Source organism: Aptenodytes patagonicus, chromosome 1 (assembly GCF_965638725.1).
Source record: "Aptenodytes patagonicus chromosome 1, bAptPat1.pri.cur, whole genome shotgun sequence".
Classification (NCBI taxonomy): domain Eukaryota; kingdom Metazoa; phylum Chordata; class Aves; order Sphenisciformes; family Spheniscidae; genus Aptenodytes; species Aptenodytes patagonicus.
In genome coordinates this window covers 63948713-63960967 of record NC_134949.1, presented here as the reverse complement: position 1 = coordinate 63960967, position 12255 = coordinate 63948713, and the positions used below count along the sequence as shown (strand labels likewise).

General features: G+C 42.7%; 1 protein-coding gene across 3 annotated transcripts in view; it reads left to right on the top strand.

Annotated features, from left to right (window-relative positions):
- Positions 1-12255, top strand: part of TBXAS1 (thromboxane A synthase 1) — a 252781-nt gene that overhangs the window by 155078 nt on the left and 85448 nt on the right. For all 3 annotated transcript variants that reach the window (XM_076339807.1, XM_076339797.1, XM_076339816.1), the window contains 2 exons: positions 2439-2587; positions 4296-4426. In XM_076339807.1, the coding sequence (XP_076195922.1) occupies positions 2439-2587; positions 4296-4426 (280 nt within the window). The remainder of the gene's footprint in view (positions 1-2438; positions 2588-4295; positions 4427-12255) is intronic.

The window sequence follows — 12255 nt, the reverse complement described above, 5'->3', positions numbered from 1 at the left end:
GTTCAACATGCCAGAAATTAGTAGCAGATTTAAAAAAAAAAGTCAATAGCAGCAGTTATTCTAAATATGCGCTTACTGTATAAAAGAAGATTTTATTTTTTCCTCCCTTGTTTTTGTAAGTGGAGATCATAGTTTAATAGAGGATGTGTCTGATAGATGCCTTTTCTTCCTGGGGGCAGCCATTGCATACTTGAAAAGTAATTTTGGAAAAGCATCTAATGTATTTCTAGCTGTTGTTTAATGAAGTTTTAACAGCTGGAAGCAGAAAGGAAAGCTGCATCAGTCCCTGTCCAGTCTGCTCTCTACAGTCTGCCAATAATGTACAGATATAGGAATTGATCTAGTATCAAATCCCTCTAGTCCATCATCCTCTTGCTTTTTTTATATGAGGTTTTTTGAGCACTTAATCATTCTTCCCACATTCCTCCTAACCCCCTCTAATGGCACGCTAGCCTTTTGTGAAATGACGGGATCGGTAGTCCAGATGAGAATGCACCATTGATTTATAAAATTAATATTTTCCATACTGTGCTTTCTCCCGTTTCTTATGCATTTAATATCCTATTATCTTTTTTGTTGCTCTTTCATCAGAGGTCTTCACTGAACTGTTCACAACAATGTCTAGCCCCTTCTCTGAGCAGATGCATTTCTTCTAGGACCGTGTACGGCATATGAGTAGTTCAAATGCATTCTTTCTAATAGGCACTATTTTGCATACACTTCATTTGCTAGGCTGGTCAGTGCCCTCTGAAGTTCTTCATGATTTCTCCGAAATGGGAGCAGTGCAAATAATTTTCTTTCATCTAAAGAAACAGATATTTAGCCATAATTCATCCATCTCTTTTCAAGTACATACACAAGTGTATGTGTGTGCACAGAGATCTCTTTATTAAACATCTGAAGAGATGCCATGAAACCTTGAGATACATTACGCTTAGCCTAGTGCTCTGATGAAAATTGACCTTTTGAGTCCTTCCAGGCTTTTCCCTTTTTTCCATTTGTCCTTTTTCTTTGCCTGGTCTTTTAGCTATTGATCCTTGAGGGTTTCACCTCTCAAGAGGCACTTTGGAAAAGACCTTTTGAAAGTATAAATGAATGATGTTGACCATCTCAGAATATGATCTTCCAGTTGTTTTATCATACTACCATTTCAGCAGGTTTGACATATATAAATGTGATTCTCATTGCACTGCAGTTTCCCAGAATTGCCTTGAGAGCTATTTTTTGGATGTAAATACCCTGTCTGCAACCTCCTGTTGTGTTGTACGTTAGTTGTCTTTAGCCATTTTGTGTTTCAACAACAACTCAAAATTTAGTTTTTAAGCTTTTTCAGTACCTTGGAGAGGTAGATGATCGAGTGCTTCTGAAATTATTGTTTTATTGCAGTGCCCCCTCTTTTAACATTTCAACTTCTAATAATGTGGGGGTTTTGTGTGTAAGAGTTGACAACCCAAATAAGTTACTTAGCTTTGCAGTACTGTTGTTATCTTCCAAATCTGCTCTGGTGTCATCAGAATGACAGTGCCCAAAGATCATAGTTTAGAAATGCTGCTTCACAATATCTATACAGGATATACTGGGCCTGAGTCCTGTCCTTCTCTTAATACATGCTCACTCAGGTTAAAACACCAGAGAATTTGATATTAGCCTTTTGTAAGGGAACATAGAAGAACAGTCATTGCAGACTTGACCACAGATCAGAAGAATCAAATTTCAAGGATATTTTACATTCTCAGTCCATTTATCTCAAAACTAAATACAGCTGCTAATGCCCAGTAGAAATAAAGATGGTGAGAGAACTGGATAGATGGTCAGATATGCAGGGAGAGATTCAGTAAGTTCTGAAGTTTCTAGATCATGGTCCACAGGTCATTTGTAGTTCTCAAAGCATTTGCTGCTCCTCTGCAGAGACAGATTTCACATGGTGTCAGTTTCTCTTGGTTTTGGCCACGATTTTACATTACAAAGGAGCTATCAAGAAGATGAAGGAAATCCTTAACAGGAAATTTTACTTAAGCACCTCTTGTCACTGAGAGTTTAGACTGGACTGGTAGTAGATGTGATTTCTGCAGTTTAAAATGAGAAAGGAGTGATCTCTTTTATTAGGATGCATACTAAGAAAATGCTTATGAATCTCTGATCGGTTGTATTTGATTTCTAGGTAATAACAAATGAAATTGTTTATTTTTTATAAATTTTTAGTGGAATTATTGATCTATATGAAAATATGTTCACTTTGTAGACGGAGAGAAGGTGATCGTTATTAAGCACCAGCATTTGTCAGAATGATGGAAACATATCTTGTTGGCAAAGCTCAAATCTAAAAGCAAAAAGAAAATCGGAGGCAAAAATTAATGTTATGTGATGTTTGTAGAAGCAAGATATTAATGGATATGTAATTTGTAGCTAATGATTTATCATTCTTCAACTCGATGCAGGTGTTACAACTGTTTTACCTTGGATGTCGTTGGTAGCGTAGCTTTTGGTACTGAGGTGGATTCTCAGAAGAATCCTGATGACCCCTTTGTTAAGAATTGCAGAACATTCTTTGAAATGTCTTTGTTTAAGCCTCTCCTCATTCTAATCCGTGAGTATAGTCTAGCTTTGTCTACTTCTTTATGGTCATTTTCTAAAAGTCGTTCTCAAATTGCAAAACATGCTGAAGCAGGAGCAGGAAGATGTATAGCAGACTTTATTTCAGAGGTGTTCAGAATAAAACCTACAGGCCAAGTATACCCTCGAGACTTCCACCATATGCTCTACAGCTCTTGTCACCATTAATGCAACTTCCTCCAGAAACTGAGAGTCTGGGAAGGCAATGCTCCAGGTTGATCTGAGTAGAAGGTTTCTGGGACCTGTAGTTTCTACGGTATCTCTTTTAATACACTTCTGCATTAAAACAGAGTAACTGCCCTTTGGAGCCTGAGAGTAAAGTTTTTGTGCACTGGGTTTGCTTGGTAGAGATTGAAATCCCATGCATAAACAACAGTGGGCTAATAACCCACTAAAGAAAAGAAAGAGGTGGAGAAGCATAAGCAGATAGTATAAGTCCTCCAAATTCTTATTTGAACAGCAGCAGCAGCTTAGTTGATGGCTATAAAAGATAAAGATGATAAGTGCCAGCACAGGCTATCATTAGGAGAATGCATTTATTTTCAGGTGGATAGGGAATGCAAGAATGGGGTATAAAGCCATTTAGTTCTAGGGCATGAAAGCTAAGGCTTCACGGTGTCGGTGGCATTGTTAATGCAAGGGCAGTAAGAATCATAGCTGAGGAAGCCACAGCATAATCGAGGTTGTTGAGGTTTTACCATCTTGCTAGCTAGACCTGCTCACAGTAGTCAGGCAGCACAGTGGCAAAGTTTCCTGTGCCCATCTGATCCTGCTGGCATTACAGATTGCACCTGTACTAGCAGCACGTGAACTGTTTCCTTCTGGAGTTGTGTATCCAAAATGTCCTGGGGTTAATGTTTAACCTGATTGCAAAGTGGGCTTTGTGACTAATTTCTGAAGGGACAGAAATGTGCCCCTTTAGGTCGAAGACCGTGTCCTTCATTAAAGAAAGTTTCTGTAGGGTTTGGGGTTGGATTCATTGGTTGATCTCTTTCTGCTGGTACATTATGTGGTCTGAATTTCCACACTGTGTTGCCCTGTTGGCAGCACAGGGGTTTTCCGATGACTGACTTGTTAGTCTTAAATTGTTCATAAGTTAGTGAGGGGTTTATTAAGATGCAAGACTTCACTCAGGTTTCTAGTTCCTGACTATAAAGGCCATGGACTGGAGACCATCCTTGTGATAACATCCCACTTCCAGAGTCTGTGGCCTGTTTAGAGAAGCAAAATAAAATAGCAATATCCTAGTATTGGAGAACTGTAAAAGAGAATGACTACTACACAATTTCATGGATCAGTGCCATAAGCTGCTAGGCTAGTTCAAGATCCCCCACCTTCTGTATGCAATTGTTTGAGTAGACAGGGAAAATAATTCTCCCCTTTGTGGTAGCTCTGTGGCATCATGAAGCTGAACTGAAATCCTGAAGCATTGTGGAAGCAAGCTTGGAAGGCACCTGTCTGGCAGGGGAGTCCCAGCCAACATGGAATTTCTAAAAGAAAATCCTTTACCAGGCTATGGGGGTGGAAGAAAAAGAGGAAGAGGGAGAGAGAAAGGGGAAGAAACAGGTTTCACAAAAGTAACACATCCCACTTGATGAGCTTTATAATATTAATGAAAGGAGGGGGATATTATATGCTTTTACAGTCTGATTCTGTGTTTTCTTCTTCAAAATCTCTTACAGTTTCTTTCCCATTCATAATGATCCCATTGCTCCGGATTTTGCCAAACAAGAAACAAAAGGAACTGAATGGATTTTTTATCCAATCCATAAAAAATGCAATTGTCTTCAGAGACCAGCAAGATGCAGCTGAGGTAAGGCCATTTCTGTGATAAATATATGAATAAGCAAATGTTTTGAGGAAAAACTGGAAGTGGCATAAGCCTCAGTTGAAAAAGCAAACTCAGTCTGTTTGAACATTCAAAGCAATTTAGTGAAGATTTTATTCATTTTTAGCTTTATGTACCATCAACCAGGCTTGGTGTTGATGCAGAATTGTTAACACATTACAAGAAAGACTGTTTCTCTTAGTTTTTCTGTTCAAATAAGGATGGAGAAAATGTTACATCTGGGATGACTTTCCAACCCATTTTCTAGACCGAGAAGGAAGAATCATAGAATCATAGAACAGTTTGGCTTGGAAGGGACCTCTAAAGGTCATCTAGCCCAACCCCCCTGCCATGGGCAGGGACATCTTCAACTCGATCAGGTTGCTCAGAGCCCCATCCAACCTGACCTTGAATGTTTCCAGGGATGGGAACTTCTCTGGGCAACCTGATCCAGTGTTTCACCACCCTCAGCGTAAAAAATTTCTTCCTTATAGCTAGTCTAAATCTACCCCCCTTTAGTTTAAAGCCATTCCCCCTTGTCCTGTCGCAACAGGCCCTGCTAAAAAGTTGGCCGACATCTTTTTTATAAGCCCCCTTCAAGTACTGATAAGCTGCAAGAAGGTCTCCCCGAAGCCTTCTCTTCTCTAGGCTGAACAACCCCAACTCTCTCAGCCTTTCTTCATAGGAGAGGTGTTCCATCCCCCTGAGCATTTTTGTGACCCTCCTCTGAACCCACTCCAACAGGTCCGTGTCTTTCTTATGCTGAGGGCTCCAGAGCTGGACACAGTCCTCCAGGTGGGGTCTCACCAGAGCGGAGTAGAGGGGCAGAATCACCTCCCTTGACCTGCTGGCCATGCTTCTTTGGATGCAGCCCAGGATATGATTGGCCTTCTGGGCTGCGAGCGCACATTGCTGGCTCACGTCCAGCTTTTCACCCACCAGTACCCCCAAGTCCTTCTCGGCAGGGCTGCTCTCAATCCCTTCATCCCCCAGGCTGTACTGGTACTGGGGGTTGTCCCAACCCAGGTGCAGGACCTTGCACTTGGCCTTGTTAAACCTCATGAGGTTCACACAGGCCCACTTCTCGAGCTTGTCCAGGTCCCTCTGGATGGCATCCCGTCCCTCAGGCGTGTCAACCGCACCACTCAGCTTGGTGTCATCTGCAAACTTGCTGAGGGTGTACTTGATCCCACTGTCTATGTCATTGATGAAGATATTAAACAGTACCAGTCCCAATATGGACCCCTGTGGGACACCACTCATCACCAATCTCCATCTGGACATTGAGCCGTTGACCACTACCCTCTGGATGCGACCATCTAACCAATTCCTCACCCACCGGACAGTCCACCCATCAAATCCATACCTCTCCAGTTTAGAGAGAAGGATGTTGTGGGGGACTGTGTCAAAGGCCTTACAGAGGTCCAGACAGACGACATCTGTAGCCCTTCCCATGTCCACTGATGTAGTCACTCCATCATAGAAGGCCACTAGGTTGGTCAGGCAGGACTTGCCCTTGGTGAAGCCATGCTGGCTGTCTCGAATCACCTCCCTGTCCTCCAGGTGCCTTAGCATAGCTTCCAGGAGGATCTGTTCCATGATCTTCCCAGGCACAGGGGTGAGACCGACTGGCCTGTAGTTCCCCGGGTCTTCCTTTTTTCCCTTTTTCAAAATGGGGGTGATGTTTCCCCTTTTCCAGTCAGTGGGAACTTCACCGGACTGCCACGACTTCTCAAATACGATGGATAGTGGCTTAGCAACTTCATCCGCCAGTTCCTTCAGGACGCGTGGATGGATCTCATCAGGTCCCATGGACTTGTGCACCTTCAGGTGCCTTAGATGGTCTCAAACCTGATGTTCTCCCACAGTGGGCAGCTCTTCATTCCCAGTCCCTGCCTTAGCCTTCTGCGGCTTGGGCAGTGAGGCTTGGGCACTTGCTGGTGAAGACTGAGGCAAAAAAGTCATTGAGTACCTCTGCCTTCTCCATATCCCAAGTAACCAGGTCTCCCATTTCGTTCCGGAGAGGGCCCACATTTTCCCTCGTCTTCCTTTTATCCCTGATGTACCTAGACAATAATTTCTTGTTGCCCTTGGCATCCCTGGCCAGATTTAATTCTATCAGGGTTTTAGCTTTCCTAACCTGATCCCTGGCTGCTGGGACAATTTCTCTGTATTCCTCCCTCCCGGGCTACCTGTCCTTGCTTCCACCCTCTGTAGGCTTCCTTTTTGTGTTGGAGTTTGTCCAGGAGCTTCTTGTTCATCCATGCAGGCCTCCTGGCATTTTTGCCTGACTTCCTCTTTGTTGGGATGCATCGCTCCTGAGCTTGAAGGAGGTGATCCTTGAGTATTACGCAGCTTCCTTGGGCCCCTCTTCCCTCCAGGGCTTTGTCTCATGGCACTCTACCAAGCAGATCCCTGAAGAGGCCAAAGTCTGCTCTCCTGAAGTCCAGAGTAGTGAGCTTGCTGTGCGCCCTCCTTGGTGCCCTAAGGATCTTGAACTCCACCATTTCATGGTCACTGCAGCCCAGGCTGCCCTTGAGCTTCACATTCCCCACCAGCCCCTCCTTGTTGGTGAGAACAAGGACCAGCATAGCACCTCTCCTCGTTGGCTCCTCTACTGCTTGGAGAAGGAAGTTATCATCAACGCATTCCAGGAACCTCCTGGATTGCTTATGCCCTGCCGTGTTGTCCCTCTAACAGATATCGGGGTGGTTGAAGTCCCCCATGAGGACCAGGGCTTGTGAGCGTGAGGCTGCTCCTATCTGTTTATAGAGGGCCTCATCTGCTCTTCCTGGTCAGGTGGCCTATAGCAGACCCCCACTGTAATGTCACCTGTCCCTGCCTTCCCTTTAATCCTGACCCAGAAGCTCTCTGTCGGCTCCTCATCCATCCCCAGGCAGAGCTCCATGCACTCCAGCTGGTCATTGACATAGAGAGCAACACCCCCTCCTTGTCTCCCCTGCCTGTCCTTCCTAAACAGCCTATATCCCTCCATCCCAACACTCCAATCATAGGAGCCATCCCACCATGTCTCCGTGATGCCAGTAAGGTTGTAGCCCTGCAGGCATGCTCACGTCTCTAACTCCTCTTGTTTATTCCCCATGCTATGTGTGTTTACATAGAGGCATTTAAGTTGGGCCCCCGATGAGGCTGTCTTACTGGCTGGAGTTCCTTTGTGCTATGAAGGATTCACCCTGTAGAATTTTTTCTCATCTTAAAGTCAGGGATTTTGTCTGTGCTACTTTTCCTTAACAAATGGAGAAAGGGGAGCCCCCACTGAGTGTTTCAACCCAGTCATTACCTAGGAGCTGAGGTAGGTTTCATATAGTCCTGTGACAGTTCCTACTGCTTTTGAAAATGGAAAGAACCTGAATGTCTGGTTAAGAGCAGACACTTGATATTGAGATGGCTAAAGAGAGGTAGTAAATTCTACCTGAAGCGTGCAAATTAATGGGTATGCATTATTAGCAAATTGTTTGTTACTTATGTATTTCTCTTTCATCTGGACATAAGGCAGTTCTGGGGGTTTTTTTTTGTTTTAATCGCTGTTGCTTTATGAAGTATCTGAAGACATGCATTTCTGTGAAAGTCTCTCTATTTTTGATATATGAAGCATTTGTAACATAGGCATGTGCTTCAGTTCTGTGACACAGAAGTTCTTCAGGTCTACTTGTCCTTTTGGACCATTCTTTACTGCAGACTGCACATAATATCCCTAAAAATAAGTTAACCACTTAATTATGAATGTGTAGTAAGAAACAAAGAATGTCAATGAGAATTCAATTTTAAAGGTAACTGAGACAAGTTTTGCATATCAATTGACATGAAACATGCTATAACATACGCGTTAATAAACTGTTAATATTGAAATATAAGAGATGTTTCTTACCACTTTGAGATGAAGAGCAATTCTGATGAGGTAACAGCACAGGTGAGAATGGATCCTCCCAACTTTTTCTCACAGCTTAGCCCCACAGCTGTCACCTTTCAGGAAAAAATGGATTTTAGTTTACCCTACATTACATCCAGGACATATTTAAAAATCAAATTGATTTTCAAAGATATTGCTGCTCTTTGCTGTGTCGTGTGCTGCTCTTTTTCTTTGACTTTTTCTGCAGTGAAGTCTCACTTCTGTATTTGCTGTGCTTTATTACCACATGTTTCTTGTCTTTCCTCCAGCCCACCTTTATGAGTCTTTGCCCTCACTAGCTGTTAGGTCTTTGTCTCTGTCCTTTACATCCAAAAAGTTGTAAGCACCGCTGACCGGCCACAAACAATTCATGATTCATAAACATGGTTCCTGGCCCAGGCTGAGTGGTGGAGGAATATTTTCTAACAGGGATGGTGTACCTAAGCTGCTTGCAGTCACCTCATTTCTAGTGCACAGATCCAGTGTAAGCTTTTAATGGCATACTGGTGTGGCTGTATGTATGGAGAGTTTTGAATCAAAAATTTATGCCGAAGGGGTCTGCGTGAAAAGTCTATTCTGTGTATCAATTATAAAAAGGACAATGAAACAATCTAATATGGATTAAAAGTAGTTAGTGTATTAACTACTATTAATAAAATGCAATGTATTTCTGTGGCAGTAGCACTGAGGGCATCGATCACGGGCTAAATCCTTCACTATACTAGAGATGGTCACTCCCTCAAATTGCAGACTAAGATAAAGGACAGCAGGTGGGTACGGTTAGGAGAAAACACAAAGAAAAGCAAGATGGTAGTGACAAGAGCAGGAGGCAGCAGTCTCTGCATATGCAGCCTGTTTGCAGGTTTCAGTGGTTGATGGAGCAGAGGTTTAAGGTTATATTGGAAGGGATGCTGGGAGATGCTGTAAGAGATAACACATGGCAGTAGCTGCCCAGTATCAGGGCATGTGGAGGAAAGTACAAGGTCCATGTTTGCCTTAACAGTGTATGCACAAGTCCGTGACTGGCTGTGGTCCCGCCTGCTCCTGGACTTCTGCCTAGTTTGCAAAATTGGCATATGGGAACTATTTCAAATGCTGGGAGTTAGACACTTAGGACCAGATTTCTGAGAGCGCATTAAGTCCCCTTTGCAGTTCAGGATCATTAGCACGGCTTTCAAAAGCGACCGGAAAGTTTGGAGCTTCCTTTTTTTCCCCTTTTTACTGCCTGTCTCCTTATGCGCTCTTAGAATTTTGACTATTTTAGGTTGGTGTCACACAAGTCTTGTTACGAGTATAGGCAACTTAATAATTTGCCAGGAACATAAAAATGGTATGTGAAACAGATCAAAATGCAGCTGTGTCCAATTTAATGCAGAAATGTAATCTGCAGAGATTAGGTGTCCCAGATAGCCCTGCATTGAAGGAGAATTATGTCCAGTGTCCTAGGTCTCGAATGATGAAATGTACCCACTGAAATCAGTTGGAGTTTTGGCACTGAATTTTAATGAGGCCAAGATATAACTGGTAGCTACTGGTTCTTTGTGCTAATAATGGGAGCTATAAGCAAAGTCTTATGGTCTCCCTGTGCTGCATTAGGCCAATGGGTGTTCCTTAAGTTGCCACATTCCTAGGTGTTACATTGTGTGCATCTTTTACTCCTCATTGATTTTATCACCATTAAAAATGCTTTTGGTTTTTTTTTTTTCTTTGGGGGGAAAAAAAGAGGCAAAAAAAAAAAAAGCCTTTGGAACAAACTGTAAAACAATAAAAAGCTCCGTGAAAATGATTCAGCTGAAGCTTGTCTTCCTCTCATCTGCAGCTAACGTGAACGAAGAATAAAGAAAGGCCAACAAACAATGTGACAAGCAAAGTCAGCCTGTTATCATCCCTGTTCTATCAGTAAATGAAACAATGGTTCCGAATGCCTAAAGATAATCCCATGGGCAGATAGTAATTTACAACCAGGTTTAGATCTAATAATACGCTTGCAGCTTATATGAGATCTGTGATGTCACTTTCTCTCATCCCATCAGTTAGTGCTGCAGATGTCATTTTAATTACATATTATCTTTCTTTGGTCAGTCAAATAATTTCAGTCCTGGATATTCCACTCATTTGGCTTATATACAAAAACATTTGCTGGTCGTACTTTAGAAATTTTAATATATTACGTTTATTCATGGATTCAAATTATTGTAAAATGCTTTTCCCACTATTTACAGAAGAGCAAATTTACCCTGCTCAGAAGAAACAGCACAAATTTAATGCACCACTTAACACCTACTTTGAAGACTCCAGCAGGACTTAAGTGTTCAAATACCTTGTCCTGATTATCTGCCCAGGTTTAAATTTTTCCCTTAGGCAACATGTTTCCAGAAACAGGGCAGATAGACTGTTTGTTTACTTCAATAAATGATAGTTTGATAGATTTTCATTTAATAATCTGATATGCAAATCATTATTCATGTAAGAGTTGTTTTTCTATCATGTTATAGCTCAGTTCTTAACCTACCAGTCTGTTTTAAATGATGATATCTAGATGAAGGAGTCTTTCATGGTGCTCAAAATTGAGACTCCTTTCCAAAACTGCGGGTTGAAACTAAGCCCCCTCAGCAGATGAAAGGCCAGAATTTCATTTGTCATCCATAGTAATAACAACAATTGGAATGTAACAATTTAAAGATATTGCAAAACATTGTTTTTGGAAAATCACAACAGATCTGTGGGAAAAGCCAGTTTTCAAAATATGCGCCCTTTAACAAGGAGAATCGTAGAGCTCATAGAGGCTGCAACACATTCTTCTGGCATCTCCTGATTTTTCCAGTTGTGCTGTCTGCTGTGAATGCATAATTCAAGGTCACTGATCCATGCCAGGCAGGTAGTGACCTGATGATGTTTCTGATGATGATCAGCTGTTTCTTGGTGGTCTCAGGCAGATTTGAAATGAGAGGGTGACAAAGCACAGAGAAGTATCACCAGAACTGTATTCATTGGCATCTCGGTTGGCAGTTTAGTCAATCTGGCTGGAGACCTATGGACTACCTGAATGCTTTTGGTGTAAGTGTAGAGCAGACGGAAGGAACAACGGGAGAAGAGTGTGAAGGTTGCGCTGCTGTGAACCACGCTGCCCACGAGCCACGTGGTGTAAAGCCACAAAGAAGCTGTATGGTGCTGTCAGTCCTGGTGATGATCTGCCCTCCCGTGAATTGGTATGGCCCTGGGATGCTCTGTACTCTACTGTGCTAGGTCTAGATCAAAAGAGGTTTTCCTCTGGTCAGCAATCGCCGGTGAACAATTGCAACCCCCTCCAGTTTTCCCCACTTCTCATCCTCATTCCTACCAATTCTTTCCCTGATCCCTGGTAAGTACAGTCACTGGCTCTGCTGAACCCTGACTGCCTGCACGCTCAGGCAGACACAAGTGATTCCTGGTGTGTGGAGACCCTTTGGTTTTCCAGCATCAGCCATGGGAGCCTAAAAAGGTCAGGAAACTGAATTTTGAAGAAGTCTGAAACTAAGCTCTTTAAATGCTTGCGAAGGGGAGAGAGCTGCCCTTTCACTATTGGGTAGCAGTAGTGATGTACTATAAGCAAGTGGTATCTTTTAATATCTTTCTGGGAAATGATGGCCTGGTTACAACTTTAATCTCTGGAACACTGATTCCCAGGGAAAAACATGCAATGAGCTCCCCTAAATGCTTTACCTAAGGGGAAGAGGGACGTGTGCGTGTGTACCTGCATTCTGGAGGATAAGGGACAATCTGAAAACCTAATTACTGTGGCACTCTGTTCTTTTCTCTTCCTTCCCCAGCAGTTCCCTGGAGTTTTTCCTTTTCATGAACTAATGAACTATTTTATTCAAGAGCTGCTTGAAATGATTTGAGCAGAGGTAATCCTCCTGAAAAA